The 17302-nt window shown below is 41.9% G+C and overlaps 1 protein-coding gene and 1 long non-coding RNA gene across 2 annotated transcripts in view; one reads left to right on the top strand and one right to left on the bottom strand.

Moving 5' to 3' along the window:
• Positions 1-5338: 5338 nt before the first annotated feature.
• LOC113007785 (uncharacterized) lies at positions 5339-5844 on the bottom strand. Its single transcript, XR_003269942.1, has 2 exons — positions 5641-5844; positions 5339-5499 (listed from the first exon to the last, which is right to left on the bottom strand). It is a non-coding gene; the product is annotated as an uncharacterized LOC113007785 (long non-coding RNA).
• A 652-nt stretch (positions 5845-6496) lies between these two features.
• anos1 (anosmin 1) overlaps positions 6497-17302 on the top strand; it is a 40777-nt gene continuing 29971 nt past the window's right edge. The window contains exons 1-2 of the mRNA XM_026144714.1: positions 6497-6864; positions 12377-12424. Coding sequence (XP_026000499.1) covers positions 6673-6864; positions 12377-12424 — 240 coding nt within the window. The 5' untranslated portion in view covers positions 6497-6672. The remainder of the gene's footprint in view (positions 6865-12376; positions 12425-17302) is intronic.

Here is a 17302-nt window from a genome sequence, read left to right as displayed (position 1 = left end):
AAAGGAACACGAGCATTGGACCCAGTCTGGAAGAAAGGGCTCCCTTATTTATGATTTTTGTGTCTATATGTTGATGAATAGACAAACGTACAAGCTTGGGAAATTCAATAGTGGCAAAACAAAAGAAAACAAACAACAACAAAAAACCTTGTGTATGTGAATACACTGTAATACACCTCCTCCACTGTCTCCCTCCCCTCCCCCAACCATCCACACCAGCTAGAGAGAAGGCTTTTTGTGGTGCACTGTTATGTCATAACCTACAGACCTATTTTTCAGACAAAGCAAAACAGACTGCGGGAACAAACATCTCTATTTGCAGCTGAAACACTTTGGTTTCCCTTAAGAAAAACAGATGTAACAGTTGACAGAGCGGCGCTCCGATCAGCCATTCCGTTTGAGATCTGCTCCAAACACGCTGCTTAAATATGCCACTTGCTCACTCAGCCGTAATCATTTTCACAAGAAAAACTGACTGTTTAAAAAAGAAAAATATTTGTGTTACTTTGGGAAGCCACATTCCTACACTCCTCAAAAATGAATTCAGGGAGGGGGGAGGCAGAGAAGGCGGGAAAGCAGACAGATATCAGAGATTCATGGATCGAGGACAAAGGTCAAGGGTTGCTGACCTGCGACCAACAGACTTGCCTTGCCTTTCCTCCCCCTCTAGCACAATAGCAGTCAATGGCTTTACAACGTTTTGTTCTTACAGTGGCATTTAAGCCTTTTTAAAAGAAATTCCCCCTTAAGCTCCTCAGACCATAATGGTTATGTTGTACCTTAGTTTCAATCTAGTTTTACATTTTAGACATATTAAAGTCTACATTTTAATAAAACTCGTACAAATTAAAAATATATATTTTACATTACATAACAATTATACAGTCACAGACACAAGACTCAACTACAGTCTTAAGTCTAAGACTTAGAATTAAGAGAACCATTTGTTCTCTTAACTGCCATTGCAGCAATTTGTGCGTTCTATGTTCACAGGATATACCAGCCTCCTTACCTTCTTTAAGGCCACTGATGAGATGACCAGACATAATGAACACAGCATCCTTAAGGTATAAATATTCTTGTAAATATGTCCCCAATATACACAGTTTGATATCAAAACACAGCTTAATAATTTATAGCAATTTTATGGGGGGCACTGGCTATTGGTCATGGACCCTTTGGGGTCCTGAGACCTCCATTTGAGAACCAATGAGCTGTACTACTTTTTTGTGTTTGTTTGTTATGTCAATAGCTAAAATATAATGTTATGTTATTTGATTAGCCATGCTTTTTCTTGTTTTATTTATCCCCTCCTGCTTTTTATCATTACTATTTAAGTTAGTCTAAATAAAATCTATGGAAACCAGGCTAGAAAGCCCAGCATATATCTGAACTCTTGCCAGGAGGTTCTCAGATGAGCTGTGTCTATCTATTCACTGTATTGTTAGCTTAGAAGCTTGTGGATGGGGATGTCTGATGTGTAGTGTTTTGCTGGTTTCAGCCTCTTGCTTTGTCATGGCAACATAATGGCGTGTAATGAGCTACCACTCGCTTAGACACCCAATACAGCATTGTGACTTGTCATGCTACATAATTACTCTTCTGACCCACGGATTTCAGAGATGATGGCTGTTGCAGTTGTCTCTGCAGTTGCTGTCGCCTCTTGTGATGATCTGCGCGAGACGAAGAGCAATTTAAAGAGTGATTGAATTGTATTTCAGACAGGAAAGGGTTTCACCCGTCACAATAAAAGTCATTCATGTGAAGCTGATATGCAAAATCATAACTGAGTGCATCCCTAGCACCTCTCTACCAAATTAGGTTATAAAACTTTGATAAATCCTGTAGCATTTTGCGATAGTTAGGTACATAAAAAAAAGCATTTCAACATTTTAGCGCGTGTGCATACATGCATGTGTGACACAGACACAGAAAGATTACATTGAGTTTTGAAAATGTGTTCTATTTTTCATCATATCTGATAATTGTTTGCCTCAGACAAGAGAACAAAATCCCCCCTGATAAATTCTCCATTGTTGGATATTAAGGCAGGATCATCTCCTGGAAAATATTGTGAGAAAAAGATAGATAGAGAGAGAAAGAGGTTGGGCGGGGGAGTGGGTAAGAGAGAGAGGTCTCAAAGGCTTGTCTAGACCTCAAAACTTGCCTGTGGTAACATTGCCATCTAGTGGTACCAAAAAACCCTCCCACAAATTACAGATATTGAGACGTCCCTGTTTGGTTAACATGGGTTAAACACACAGGTTTCCTGAATGTGTCCTCCTTATGTCCTCTTAGTCTATTTATTGTATCCAGTCTGAAAATAAACACCACCCTATGTGGTTATTATCATCCAACCTGCTAACAGCCGCAGAGGGATGGTCAGCTGTCAGTCAACCATCACCGTCTAAACTGAGACCAAAATGTAACTTCAGCTCTGAGTGGGTGGTTTATATGTGAATAACAGTTTTTGCTGGACTATCACCCCCTAGTGATTGCACAATGCTGCATTGTTTTGGGATGTGGCGAAAGAAGGAAAATATATCATGTGGACTTGTGTTCAGAAGTCCTGCACGCCAAGCTGGTTTTTCCAACCTCATATACAAGACAAATATTTTCACTGGGAATGTTAGAAAGTCTTGTGAACGCACCAATGAATAGACTCGATATTATGAACAGACAAAAGGGTGGCTGTAAGGCCAATGGGTGTATTTGTTTTTATCAATGAGACGGACTATATTTATTACTTTAAAAACATAACCATTTACTCGTGATTCACCAGAAAGAATGTCTTTGTGCATGTGTATCATGGGGAGATACTCGGGGCCAGAGACAATGCATAGATTTCACGTCCAAATTGTGAATCAATATTCGCCCCCTTTTTTTAATCTGCAAGAAGAAAACATGACATGACCTCTTTTGCATGTCATATCAGTATTTGGTGAATAAGAAATTGAATAATTCACATTCCTTTAATGCTGGGTAACCAGCTGCAGTTATCACAAGTAATATGACAGATCCTGAATTAATATACAGTGTGATAGTGATATTGTGCTGTGCTAACATCTTATTTGGCTTGTTACAATTAAATTAGAAAGGTGAATGTTTTTCTCTCCTCTGCTGCTTCTAGATTTATGATTTCTTTGCCTAACTTTGTAATGAAAGATCTTTTTTAATCAAAGGCTGGGTGAGTCTTACAGATAATAGCTCTTGCACTGATGTCATTGTTGTAGCTTGCTCTTACAGATAGCCAATGTCTTTTTGATGAAATGTAGCAGCTGGTTTCCCTGGAGACTCGCTATCAGTTAGAAATTTGATTTATATTCATTTAAAGCAGATTAATCAGAAATCATATTAATTGGGGAACAAATGCAGACTCAGTATCAGCTAATATTACATAATCAAACTCCTCTATTATTCTATCTATTATGTCTCATACGCTCATTTATTCCATGTGCCCTTTTTAACATACATTGCAATACATTGAGCATTCCCCTGATTAACAATGCTTTTAGATGATCAAGGACAATTTACTGTTTAATCACAAGTACCCAGGCAACACTGATTCAAATGCCTGCCGACATCTACAGCATTACTCCACTTCCATGTTCACATGCTCCCTTAAGCTTAACTAATCTCCATCTCTTTTGTTTGCTAGTGATCACAACAAAAGCCGGTGGTCCCCTCTGATCCGAGTGCCTCCCCACCACCACCATCAAAAGCGTGAACCCTGAGTCCACCTGCCCCTTTACTCATCAAAGATAGGCAAGTGTTTGATCGCCGTGCACCTTCTTTGTCAGTGAGTTTGCAGGCTGAAAACTGACACTGGTGTGTTGTCTTCTGAGATGTTTTTGTGAGCTCATGTTACAGAAACCCTTTTTTCCCCCCTCTTTGCTTCGAGACTGCACCCGGTCCCTCGCCACACCGGCATATCCAGTCATCTCTCAGAACAATGACTTAAAAAGAGAGCAAAAAGGCTACATTGTTACCAAGGGTGTTCTTGAACAAAAGGCCCCACTGTAAAGAGAGAAGTCATTTTATATAATAATTCTATGTGAAGGTGAGGTTATTGATTGGCTGTTCAGCACATAATGTTGATGTTATTGAGAGAAAGGACACAATGACCCTTGAGGGTAGAGTACAAAGATGAGAGGACTCTTTTATTAAAGGCAGTGTTAGGGTTGATGAAATGCTATTTACTTTAAGTTTTATCCTCTAAGCCAAGCATGACCTCATTAAGACTATGAGCCCTGAGTGTTATGTTGTATATGACTCATGAACAATTATATACCTTGAAGTCTATTTGCGGAGGTAAGCACATGTTGCTAGTGGAGACCCATTGTAAACATGGGTGTGTAAAACAATTGTGTGATATGTGTCAGAGATAAAATCCAGTCAGACAACCATGGCCTCTTTTAGATAGCTTTATGGTCTTAGTATGCAATTAGAAGAGGCTTTTCCCAGTCAATGAAAGCAGTGAGTTGGAGGAAGATGTGTCCCACAGGCTGCAGGAGACATCAGGACCGCACACAGACAGTGTGTTTCCTTCACCGCTCACTATAAACTCCCCCCCCAATTCATCACACATGGCTGTAATAAGCCAACAAATTAAGCCATTATACTGTTTTTAAGGTACACAGACATCCGCGTTTAAATGTTTTAAGAGTAGCAAGGGATATCTCACCCCAAGTTCCATTGTATGTCTGAGACCACCAGGGAAATGAATGCACATCCATCTTATCATTAGAGAACTGTGGGATGATTTTTATGATTACAAAGACATATTTTTAGCATGACAGGCCAGAGCACTCGATGCTGCAGCCTGCTTACTCTCACTGAACAGATTGTTGACTTTTTATCATTGTCAAGGGACCTTTTTTTTGAATGGGAAGAGATATTTTTTTCTTTACTGTGTTTTCATGATCCCCATCACTGCTCTATGTGCAGTGCCTGCTATTTAAGATGTGTAAATATGGGCATATTACTTTTTCAGTGGCGAAACGGGTCAAACTATTTGGCATGTATAACTGGCCCAAAGCAAGACAGTGATTTAAGCCAAAACTAATGATGGTGTGCGAGTGCGTGTTCACTCCCACTCTGCATACAGTTTAAGAGCAACAGCTATAAAAGTTCATTATGCTGTTGCTGTAATGGGGTTCAGGAAAGTACTCCAGGAGCTGACAAAAGCTGGAGTGTCTTGTAAACCCTTGAGGGAACTTTCTAATTAAATACTCACTCCTTAACTTCAATAAATAGCAAAGATTTCAAGCTTTTCCTACATGTCATACTTTCTCCATACCTGGGGCGAAGAAATGATGCCAGAAGTCGGGAGTCCATATTGAGGAATTTAGTCAGGATGGTTTTAATAGTTTTCCATGTAGAATTGTTTTTCCAAGCTACTGTGAAGCATGTAGGTGAGAGCTGGAGGGGTATGGGCTTCCCTGGGATGTTGGCAAGCGTGTCCAAGCCCATATGTGGTGGTTTAATACAGAAGACCATCTATGAAACAGTCAGATGAGTTGTATCATCAGTAAGTTTAACTCTTCTACATAATGTAGCGTAAACAGATTTATATGTGCACACGAGCTGATATGCTGCCAAAAAGGATTTCATAAATGAATTTATAATGGCAATCCAGACCTGGGGTTGGATGGATGAATGGATGGATTGTTTGTATGGATGGATGGACAGATTGTTTACTTGTCACCGAGAGCTTCCAGGCAAGAGGAAAAGACCACAGAGAAGATTCATTGATGTGGTAAAGAAGGATTTGCAGAGGGTTTAGTGCAACGGAGGAGGACGCGAGGGACAGGTTGAGATGGAGGCAGATGATCCGCTGTGGCGACCCCTAAAAGGAGCAGCCAAAAGAAGAAGACAGAGTATATCTTGTAGCCTTTTTAAAGTTGATGTCAAATGAGGTTATCTCTAAGACTGCTAAATTAAAACAGAAACCCTGCATTTCAAACTGGAGCTTTAAAGACTTGGATGTCTAATGAACATTCAATGATTCTGGGAGATTAAGTCAAGATATCCTGGCCTCAAGCTTGAGTCTTGATCATTTTCCTTTTAATATGTCTCTTATCCAGTGTAGCGATAGATCTAAAACCGCTTAAATACTTTAATTAATTGTGTTTGGCTTTAAAACTTGTAGATTTGTTCTTATTATACAAAAAATATAATCAGATCAGCTGTCGTACACTTCGACTACTGGTCAGAACTACAGATAGAATATAGATCTGTCATAGACTAGGAATCCAAAGCTATGTCCAGTACAAAAATACTTAGGTAGATGGAAGGCGGTGGATTATGCTGATTAAATAGACAACAGTTTCCATAACATCTCTTGTCTGTTGTTTATTTATTGATTGCTCTGCCCATTCCAAGTTTTGATTGCAGAGTATGACTTCTACTCAAGCCCTTCCTCCTCCTTTGCAGGCCTGCTCCCTAAAACAAACAGCCTTTGCTTTGGACAGAGTGAAGGACTATGCAGCAGTCTACCTGTTTTAACGCTCCTCGTGCCTGTCAGTCACCGCGGGATCCTCCAATAGCAGGGCTCGTGAGCCGTTGACTCCTCCCCAGTGTATAATTGAAGTTTCCTTAGTTTCTTCGCCGGAGCCTGCACGCAGTGTTGTCCGATCCGCGGAGGGGATTAAATGCAGAGCAGCAGGGACAATGTTTTCCAGGAGCCTGAACGTGTGTGTGACCCTGTGTTTGTGGATTACGGCGCTAACGAGCCCGGGGAGTGTGTCTGCGAGGAAGCAGGACGACTCTTTCTTCACTGCCAGTATTTATCGAGCAAGATGCGCCTCGAGATGCCTCAGTCTGCACATCACTCGCATCTCTGCGTTTTTCAAGCACTCCCAGGTATGAGCATGTGTTCACGGGAACTCCTGACAATATGCGGGGAATCAGAAGCGAATGCGATGCCGTGCCGCTGCATGAATGGGAAGATGTGCCGGTCGATGATTTCCACACAGCCTAAGTCAAACCTGTTTATCCTGAGCCCATTGTGAGAAGGCTGGAGCAGGTCACTAATGAAGCCCGTGTAGTTCATTAGTTTGGTGCTCTGTTAGGAACAATCACTGTCACCAAACAACCCTGTCACAAATTTGGAGATTGAGCTTCACATTAATTATGACAGCTTTGCTTCCTTACAAAGTTGCTATATACAGAGTGTGGCTGTCTGTGTGTATGTGTGTGAACGTGTGGAGTGGGAGGCTTTAAGCTATATCAAGCCTAATTAACCCATCTCAGTGTTTTGAGACAGAGACATTATGAATGCCTCTCAGTTGAGCCAGCTTCCATTCATTACTTGCTAATTACTGGAAAATGAGATACCTCTCACTCATTTGAAATGTACTTGCTGCTGTTTCTTTATGTAGTGGGTAACTTTTCTCTTACCTTGCGTTTGGAGACTTTTGACATTGATTGTCCCACCAGCAAGCGTGCTGTGACCCCGAGAGCGTTTGAAGCTCCTATATAAAATAGATGTATGCTTTGGATGATTTGGCATGTGGTGTCAGAAGTTGTTTTTCACCCTCCACCGGACACACTGTTCTCTCCCAGGACTCCAGAGAAAAGAGCTGGTCACTGATCCCTCTCCCCTCTGCTCCTTTTCACCAGCTATCTGTCTGCTGACGGCCTTTATATTCACTTCATTTGCATTTGCAAGGCATGTCTTTCTAGAGGTGCATTAATGAATCCCTGATTGTCAGGAAACATTCTGGGGCGAGGTAAATTTGTAATTAGGTCTAATGACTCAGCAAAGCCCATTGCTTTATTTCTTTGGTACCAATTACTTTTACACTGAAAGCACTTATTGATTTGGTGTAGTAATGCAGGTCCGTGGGACACAGACCTTCTGCAGTTAATTCAAAGGAATTGTATTAAGGGATAACAAGGCTGATGGATGAAGTGTCTTTATTCCAATGAAAAATCCCACGCGGATGGAAAGTAGGAGACCCAGTTTGTATTTCTTAAAGTGCAACTTGGCAAATAGTGTCAGGGATTAATTTAGAGAATATACAGTGTGTTGCAGCCCTAGGTTGCAAAGTTGGGGGGATTAAATTAGTGACCAGCCAGGAGGCCAAATAACTGATGGAGTCTCACCTCTAATGAACAGCTAACAGTCAGTATAATTGACTGCAGAGCCTCAGAGTCTGGGGCGCTCTTCAGTGAGGGGAAGATGAGAGGAAGGTGTTTGTCTAAAGAGAGGGCCGTTTTGTGGTTGGTGATAAGCAAGGGTGCTGGAGCAAGCTTGTGGGTCTAAGAATAGACGGCAATTGTTGATAATTTGCACGAACTGTCTTATGCACTGTTTTCTCAACAGTCCTTTTATGTGAGGATGGGGGGTCTGGTCAGCTGCAAAAACATGCCCTGCCAATCCCCATCCCCCACCCCCAACCTCTACCCTCCTGGCCCTGCCAATAAATGCCAGCATCACACCTCATAGGCATGCAGAGGATATATACATCGGGCTACCAAGTGCTGCTCCAAGGAGGTCACCTTCCTGCTAAATGCTGGTGCCCAATTGTGCTAAATGTGATAAGCTCTAATGTAATGTTGCCACAACAGTGGGGCATGCTCAGTCAGCACAACCCACAGGTGGATCTGCTTCCTCTGCCAGATCTTATTACAGCAACGGCAGCTTGGAGCTCCACTCCAAGGATCGACACGACAGACCTATTAATTCATCTCGGACATCCTTCAGGGGTCATTTAATACTCAGTGGGGAAAACCAAGACATGCAAGCCTTTCCATTTTAATGGAAATGAAAGACCTTGGCTGCATGTCAAACGTTTGCCTCCTGTTTCTTAATATTTTACTGTGTCTTCTCAATATCTGGTAATCTATATGGGCTGCTTATTTTGGTTAAGGTACAAGATACAAATTTTCCTCTTAAAACATTTTGCAGCTGGAATTTAAGACTGGAATGATACTTGGAGAATTTAGATGTTATTACAGATGTTATGAACACCCACGCGTCTTTCCTTTCTTTATGTGGCTGAATCAGAATGCAAATCAGAGACTTTGTTTTAATTGCCCCAGTTCTGAATTAGTGTGAAATGGAAACAAGCATAGAGTTGCTGAGTTAGGAAACCCATGGGTTGTCAGATTTATAGCATCACTAGATTTATTGATGCAATAGTATTTCCAAATAGAGATTTATCGGCATTTTACTCCACTTTTGGGGAACTTGTCACCCTAGTACAATAGACAGAGGGGAACACCCAACCATAAATATTAGCCTCGGACACTTTAAAATATTAAGAGCGAGCTGGGAGCCCCGTGCAATAATGTATTCTGAAAGCATCAGCCTTGTAGTGGATTATTTATGTGGGGACCTGTGAAGCCAAAAACAAGGTGTGTCCATGAGGTCTTGTTATTACATTCGGAGCAATAAAAATCTAACATCTTAAATTCAGTCATTCATCGCTTGTGTGCTGCATAGTAAAGTCTAAGCATCTTGCCTGAGAGGTTTGTGTTTTAAGTGAAGGCAAGAAAAAACATTGGCGAGTGGTTTTTCCATGTCCCCTTGTTTTCGCCTTTGATATTAAATAACCTGCGGTGGAATCAAACCTCAGCCAGTGCTCGTCTCATGTGTGGAGTTTTTCATTAGTGAAGACAGCGGATGAATAAGGGGTCTATGTAGCTTGGCCTCACCTCTCTCCATAAATGCTTTTAAACCATGACAGTCATGTCTGTAAATCTCAGCCCAGAGTGCTGCTACACCCTGAGCTACCTCATTTGACAAATAAGCCTCATTCCTAAGTGGAGACAACTTTACACTAGTGTTGCTTTACCTTTCTGAAACACCCTTTAATGTTAACACTGAACACACACTGAACGCATTAGCTCACTTTCAGAGTGTCTGACAAATTATTCATATAATGTGAATAATTAATGGGCAGAATGACCACAGCCCTCACACCCACTCGAGTCGAAGCCTAAATCTCAGGCTCCTATATTTTGCTGCTGCGTATGTTCCCTTAAGGAGAAGTTATTTTGGTGATGCTTGACGACTCCTGAGATGTCAAAGGACACAGAGAGAGATCGTGGTCTGTCCTTTGAAGTCCAGTCTCCAGTTGAGATGGCTTGAAAAGTACGGGGACCTGTAGACCAGCTGGATTAAATGCAATTTGAAAATGTGATTAGTGGGAACCGCAATGCTTTTAATCCAAATCAGACGCCCATAGGAGACAAAGATTTCCAGTTTCAAAAGCTGGATTGGACTTATCAAAGATCAAAAGGCCTTTGTACATGTTCGTCTCAGTTTGTCTAGACAATGCAACACGCCCTTGCCCACCTGCTTTAATCCTCAACTGACAATGCCCATAGTGTATCTTTGTGATAAATACCCTGTTTACATGCCTCATCTAGTCACTCCGCTGTCATCAACAAAGCATGGTTCACCTTCGTGCGTTTGTGCGCCACTGTCTGGTCTTCTCACACAGGAGAATATCTGAAAAGAATTCATTCACTTGAGTCCTTGACAGTCCTCAGGACTGCATAATGTTCAGACTGCAGAGGAATGTCATGGTGAGTCAGAGGGATGAAGTCCTGACCTATAATTATTCCCCCGTTGGTCCCTGAAATGGTGGGGTCAGGCCTGGACAGCTGGGGCAACATCCTGCTGAGCCTCTCTGCTACGGGGATGCTGTCACAAAGCAAAATTAGCTCCTATGTGGATCTGGCTCTGTCTCCATTGATGGATGGGTAAAGAAAGGTGTCAAAAACAGGATTGATGATTTAGGACATGGCCTTGAGTTGTGACAAACTGTATAAATTATCTGGAGGCATTGCCTGCCAGTGTAAATGTCAAAGTTTTATTGATGTGGTGACACTGACGGGGTTTGTTTGCTGGGATTGATGTTTAAAAACCACGTCAAAGTCTTCAGAAAACCTGCTGGTGCACACTAAATTTGAGCCAATTAACTCCCATTTTTTTTACTTCACATGGTAACAAAATTAAACTATTCCAAGTGTCCTTAGTACTTTTTCATCCTTATCTGAATAGTTTTTTTCAAGAGATTCTCTGAAGACATGACTGTCCAATCATGGCCTCCTTTGAAGCCTTTTCAACCATTATCCTTGACACAAAAAGCAAAGCACCTACTGGTACTGGATGTCAAATTAAAGCCTTTAATGATAAGTTCTCAATGTCTCATGGGAAATTTCTTCTGGATTACATTGTGAGAAAATGCTTTGAACTTGACATTGAACTTAAGCAGACCTTTTGCCTGCAGACCCCTAAAGTTTGGCTTTATCTAACCGCTTCATTTCTTCCACAGGGATGCAAAGGGAACATCCAAAACTCAAGGCCAGATTTAAGTCAGTGACTACACATTCCAGAAATGTAACTCTATAAACAGAGTCTCCACTGAGAATACTCTCACGATAATCTGTCATTGATCTTAAGTCTAGGAAATAATCAATGGTCAGATGATTATTTATAATGTCACAGGTGATTAAGCCAACTGATGTTGCAGTTCCCGTGTGTGCTACACAACTTTACAGCTTCTTCGAGTTGAGCTGTAAGGGAGTTACGGTTACGAACCAACCAAAAACGTAAATCCAGATGAATACGTCATTTGCATCTGCTGAATGTGGAAATGTATGAAACATTGTCATGTCAGTTTATAAGGCGAGGACATGTCAATGTTGCTTTGCAAGTGTGCAGAAAATCAGCTGTTGCTGATCTGTCTTTCGCCATAATCACCAGGTCATTTATGCTAAAGCTCGAGCCTTCCTCTTGGTATCCAACCAAAATAATGTTCGCAGAGAAAAACAGCATAATTCCCAGTCCTTGTGGAATAAGGGAAATGGCTTGAAAAAGTCATTTACCTCCACTAGTCCTCCACTTGATAGTCCTCTGCATTCACACATCGAAGCTTTACAAAAACACGGCTCTATTAGGACCAAATGTTTACCTTGTCGGAGTGCCGAAGGTGGCACTTCGACCGCAATTAGAGCAAATTGGCTATATCTGCGGTCTGTGCAGGAGTGCTGACATTAGTTCCTCCTTCCGTGACCTCTGAGATGTCTGTTGAGAGATCAAACAAATTCACAGAAAAGCTGGGGTCACCATGCTCTGCTGAAACTGACCAGAGGTTTGCCCTCACCTTAGTGTGGTGACCCTGCTTTCCTGCTTGGGCTGCATGCACTCAGCACACAAAGCTGACTCGCAGTCAGCCTTTCAGATTTCTGTGCTGTTAACATTATTGTTAATCAAAAAGGCCTTGGCCACCGCGGACGTATATTGTGAGAGGGAGAAGAAAGGGTCAAAGTTGCACATTGACTTGATGAATTGGTTATTATAAATGTTCTTTCAGCAGTATGTCTGATGACTGATGATGTTTTTCCTTCTTTTCAACAGAATAATGGATCCTTGGTGTGGTGCCAGAATCACAAGCAGTGCTCCAAGGTAACACCGTTTCATTTCTTCCATGAGTGAGACGCATGCTACATACATGCCTCGTTATCAAAGAATAATACAACATAAAGTGTGCGAGTCACGACAGGACTAGTTTTGTCATGCCTGCGGGATTCACAAGCTGTTGACATAGACTGTCATGAGATAAAAACCATAGTTGATTGCTCCTGCTTTCATAGATACCCATTTGCTCTTGTAATTGGAATACAATTAAAGAAGATCTGAAGAGATTAAAGGTGTGTCAATTTATGAAAGCAGAGCGTGATTGTTTTTTTCTTTCTGCTGTCATTTGGAGTTTCACTCGGATGCATTAAAGTATGTCTCCCGCAGGGCTTGTTTGAGTTCTGTGCCCTGTCCCAAAGAAGGTTGATACAAAGCCTGTGTTGACAGCTCCTCTGAAAAGATGGTGCTGACATATTCTATCAGACTCTCCTGGAGATGTTGACAAGGTCCTCAGAGATGCGCTGTATAGACTGTGGACAGAGAACATGATGGGGCTGAACTAAGGAGGATGTGCTAGCGGAGGTCCAAGTAGAAATGCTTGGAAATGCTTTTGGTATCTGTCAAATGCTCTCATTTCCCGCGCGCAGGCATTGAAACCAAGATCCAGCAATGTTAGACCTCTTTGAATCAAAATAGGGCATACACAACACGCATATTTGCAAGACGACAGGTTTTCCTTTCATGAAGCATCAGATGTTTCTTTTTTTTCTCTTTTTCTTCACTTATATGTCCGCCTTATATGTCAAGGTAGCTTGGTGAGGACAAATTCGATAACTTTTCCTCGCATGCCTTTATCAGTCTGCAGTTAAAGAGGAATGCATGCTGAGAATTTGTGTAAAACGCATTATTACAATGACTGTGATTAATTGAAAACTCATTATAATACAGAGCGGCGGCGGTTATTTGTGCTTACTTAATGTGGCTTCATGTGGAGTACTTATTAATCCCAATCAGTGTCTAGTATCAACAGCCTTGCAAAGTGAAATTCCCTTTTTTGAATTTCAAATCGTTTCTCGAGCAATTTGAATTTGTCTTGGATAAAGCCGAGCTATTGCAACAGTGCTTTGTCATGTGTTCTGTACGGGTTGTTTCACTTGTCCTATTTATCACGCACTTAAAGCACATTCTTCTTCACTGTTAACACCACTAAATCTGTACTAATTTGGGGGTGAAATGTCATTGTATAGTGCTCCCCCAGTTCCAACACGGGCACGGCCTTTCTGTTTGGAGTTTGCATGGTCTCCCGAGAGCTCAGGTTTCTCCTGCCATCGAAAACACGCCAGGTTAATGCTGCTCTGACTGTCCTTTCCTGCAAAAAGTCGCACATCCTCTTTGAATAAAGTAGTCAAATTACATTAGTTATATTAGTGAGTACAGTCTGAAGCTTGTGTGTGATCCAAGTTCGTTCTAAAATGTAATGTGTGATTAAGAAAATATGTCATTTATTTTATTTTAAAACTTTGGTGACATTTTGCTTCAGTCCAGCAGGCGAATCTTCTTTGTTTTCACCATAATGCTGTGAAACTTGTTCCTCTCCTTTCCACTGCGATAGCCAACAACAGCTCTTGGCACCAGCCATCCCTCAGTAATTCAGAGTTTTATGTTTGAAAAAAAAAAAAGAAAAGAAAAGAAATAAAAAAGCTTTTGCTGGCTGCAAGTCTAAGACAGCATACTGTTTTCATAATCAACCAGCCAACATTGCTGAAACTCTGCAAATATCCCAAAAAACTCTGTAATGAACTTCTTGGTCTCCCCGCTGTAACAAACATGCCAGTTAGCACTTCTTTATCCTACTTGTAGACTGTAAATACACGAGGCTGGATTTGATGTAAGCCCTTAAAAATAATGATATGTTTGTGTTGCTGTTCTACAGCTGTGATGCTCTGCTACTTTCAGTTTCAAGGGCTCTCCAAATCGAATTAATTTAATTCTAGGCTTCAATTCAGCCGTTCAGGGTGCGGGCCAGGGCATGGTGCTTAAGTTTAATTTGCACCAAGAAGTCAATATTTTGGTAGCAAACATCACCACACTTCACATCCACATCAATGGCTCGAGTGTGCTCTCAGGGCCTGTGTTTAGCGTGTCAAAACAGAGAGCTATTGTGGCCACTCTGACAATTGCACCAAATGGGCCCATGCTGTACAGTGGTTCCCCGTGAATAGCTCTACAGCCGCTGATTAGCCTCTTCACTTCATGAACAGCTCACAGTCAAACAGAGAAGACAAAAGCAACAGCTTCGGGGGGAGTGCGTTAGGGCAGAAGGCCTGTCCACCCTGGAGAACGGTTAAAGAGCCACTGAGAGCTCCCTGCCTGTGAAGGAAATGCAAGGAAGGGCTGCCTAATAGTTTAGACAAAGATGCTGTGACCCTGTCCATCTGTCTGCGTTTTAGGAAATCAAAGCCTCCTGTTTCCATTTGTGATGAGAAAGTCATCCCGGTCATCTCGTATGCAGTGTCCAGAGTTGGCCCTGCTCTCAGTTTCCCCCATTGTAATGGTAATTAACCTGCTTGCCCTCTCTTCAGAGCCGAGCGAGGTGGCATTTGAAGAGCTGGGGAGTCATTATCATGCCACAACAGTGGGCCAGCAGACAAAGTCTATTCAGCAGGGGAATGCCAGGGAAGTAGACGGCAAGCAGTTGTAGGAGCTATTGTCATTTTGTTTCCCTACTGTTAGAGCTCACCTCTTGAGAAGTTTGGCTGTATTCCCTAAAAGTTTAAAAAAAAGAAAAAAAAACACTCCAGGGTGTTCTCTCTTTTTTTTTCTTCTTCTGGTGGGGCAAAGAAAATATATTTTGTGTGCCCACAGCATGGGAGAGCATGCAGAAGAAGCCAAGAAGCTTTCCATGTTCAGAGCGTAGCTGATATTTGCAGGGTGTGCTTCCCTGTGGGTGTGATCCAGGCTCCACATCAAATGCTAGGATAGACTTAAGGCAACTAAATGTCTGCAAGAAAGCTGTGCGCTTCATTACTCAAACTTCTATCAGGGAAGGATGAGAAGAAAGGGCATACTCTATATGCCTAGATAGGTTGGCCTGCAGTAATTCACTGAAAGGCGCCAATCAGAATAACTCCTCAGGAGGAAAGTGGGCTATTTTTCCCTTTTCCCTCCATTTAGGATGATATTTAAATTCCATCTTTAAAAATTCCATCCTTTATCGGGGAGATGTTGACTCAGTCCTGCATTTTTCTGTGAGCCAATCATAGCCCCATATTTACTTATCAAGCATTTGCAGGGAGAAAAATCTTTAGAGAGCAGCATTGTCTGGCTGCCATTCGACGCCAATGAGTCGTGCATGTCTTTCATAGATGCCTTGCGTGTACCAGGTGGCTCCTTTGAGTGATCTTTCCTATCACTCACACCCTAAGCTTCAAATTCCAGAGCAAGAATAAGAAGTGTTTACTCTTTTGGATTACACGCGCCTTCGTCTTCACATGTTGGAAGCTTTGGAGCGGTTTTCCTGAATAACAATCGCTGGAATGCTACTATGTCACATTCAAAAGTGTCTTTCAAAGACACTATCAACCACAACCCCCCTTCTACCAACCCACACATTTTCTCACGCCAAAATAAAACGATCACACTTCCTCATCACTTGTTCTTTTTTTTTTTTTTCCAGAGTGAAATGAACCTATAAAATAGATCCCAAAGTCTCACCTTATTATTGTTTCCTGGTTCCAGTTCATCTTAATTGAAGCACTAAATGCATATTCATCAGAAAAGTGTCACTTTCACTTGAAGCTTTTCTTGGTGGTTAGGACATTTTGAGGTGCACTGAAATGATGTAATACAATGGGTAAGGGTTAGCAGTTTTACAGCTGGGCATGGCTGGGATTGTTAGGTGCTTAAACAGACTTCAAAGCACCTTTTGGTCATGTTGAGGCCAGACATTCATCGCACTTCCCCGTGTTAGTCACATTACCAGCACCGACACCTCAAAGCAAGCCAGGCTAGAAATCAATCTGTCAAGTAGACTGTGTCTGGATTGCCCGCCAGCGTACGTGTAAGCAGAGTGTAATTTTTTTTCCCGAAACAGCCCTAGCCAGTCTGACTTAATTCACTTTCCCATTTCACGTAGTCATATATGTGACCCGAGTGTTCAATTTTGAGAGATCATGTAAAAAGACAGCCATGTATTTTGCCTTTTTTTCCCCCCTTGTATTTTATGTAGTTTGAGGCAGTGTGAGTGTCTGTGTGTGGGTGGTAGAGGAGTGTGAAGCAAGGCTGGTCAGTCCCAGCAGGAAGGACCTGATCTGGACATGGTTGTTAAGTTTCATTGGTTAACGGGGGGGTCGCTTCATTGGCTGCTATCTGTGGAGCTCATTATTCACATGGTGGGTGGCAGGGAATGAAAACCCCCACAGAAAAAAAAAGAAACACCAAAGACGTGGCCACAGGAGAGGAGGCAAAGAGGCTGCGAGGCTTGCAGTTGAGACTTTTTCAGCAGTGAAAGCTCAATCCAGAGCTCGTCTTTGCAATCCTGTCTGCTCAGCATCTGAGTGATGAGTGCGCCAGGAAATACTTCAGGAAAAAAATATGCTCGCTATCTTATACCTGTCTATTTTTATTGATCCCGCAGAGCATAAGGGGCCTTTTTATTTATTTTTCCTAAAGATAATCAAAGTTTCACAGATAGCCTGATTTCCCATGTTCTCCCTGTCAGAAAGGATTTAATTCTCTTGAAGGATTAATGTAATCAAAGCTGCAGTGAAATCCTCTTTTAGCAATAATGACCAGTCACACTGAGACAATCTGCCATCATCCAAGTGTGTATTTTCAATCTGAGGACGTATTGGCTGAACATCACAGATTACAGCGTACTTATCACATTAACTTTGCCATCATTTCCTTTCCTAAGATCACGTGTTA

This window comes from Astatotilapia calliptera, chromosome 16 (assembly GCF_900246225.1).
Source record: "Astatotilapia calliptera chromosome 16, fAstCal1.2, whole genome shotgun sequence".
Lineage (NCBI taxonomy): Eukaryota > Metazoa > Chordata > Actinopteri > Cichliformes > Cichlidae > Astatotilapia > Astatotilapia calliptera.
This window is presented reverse-complemented; position numbering and strand designations above follow the sequence as displayed.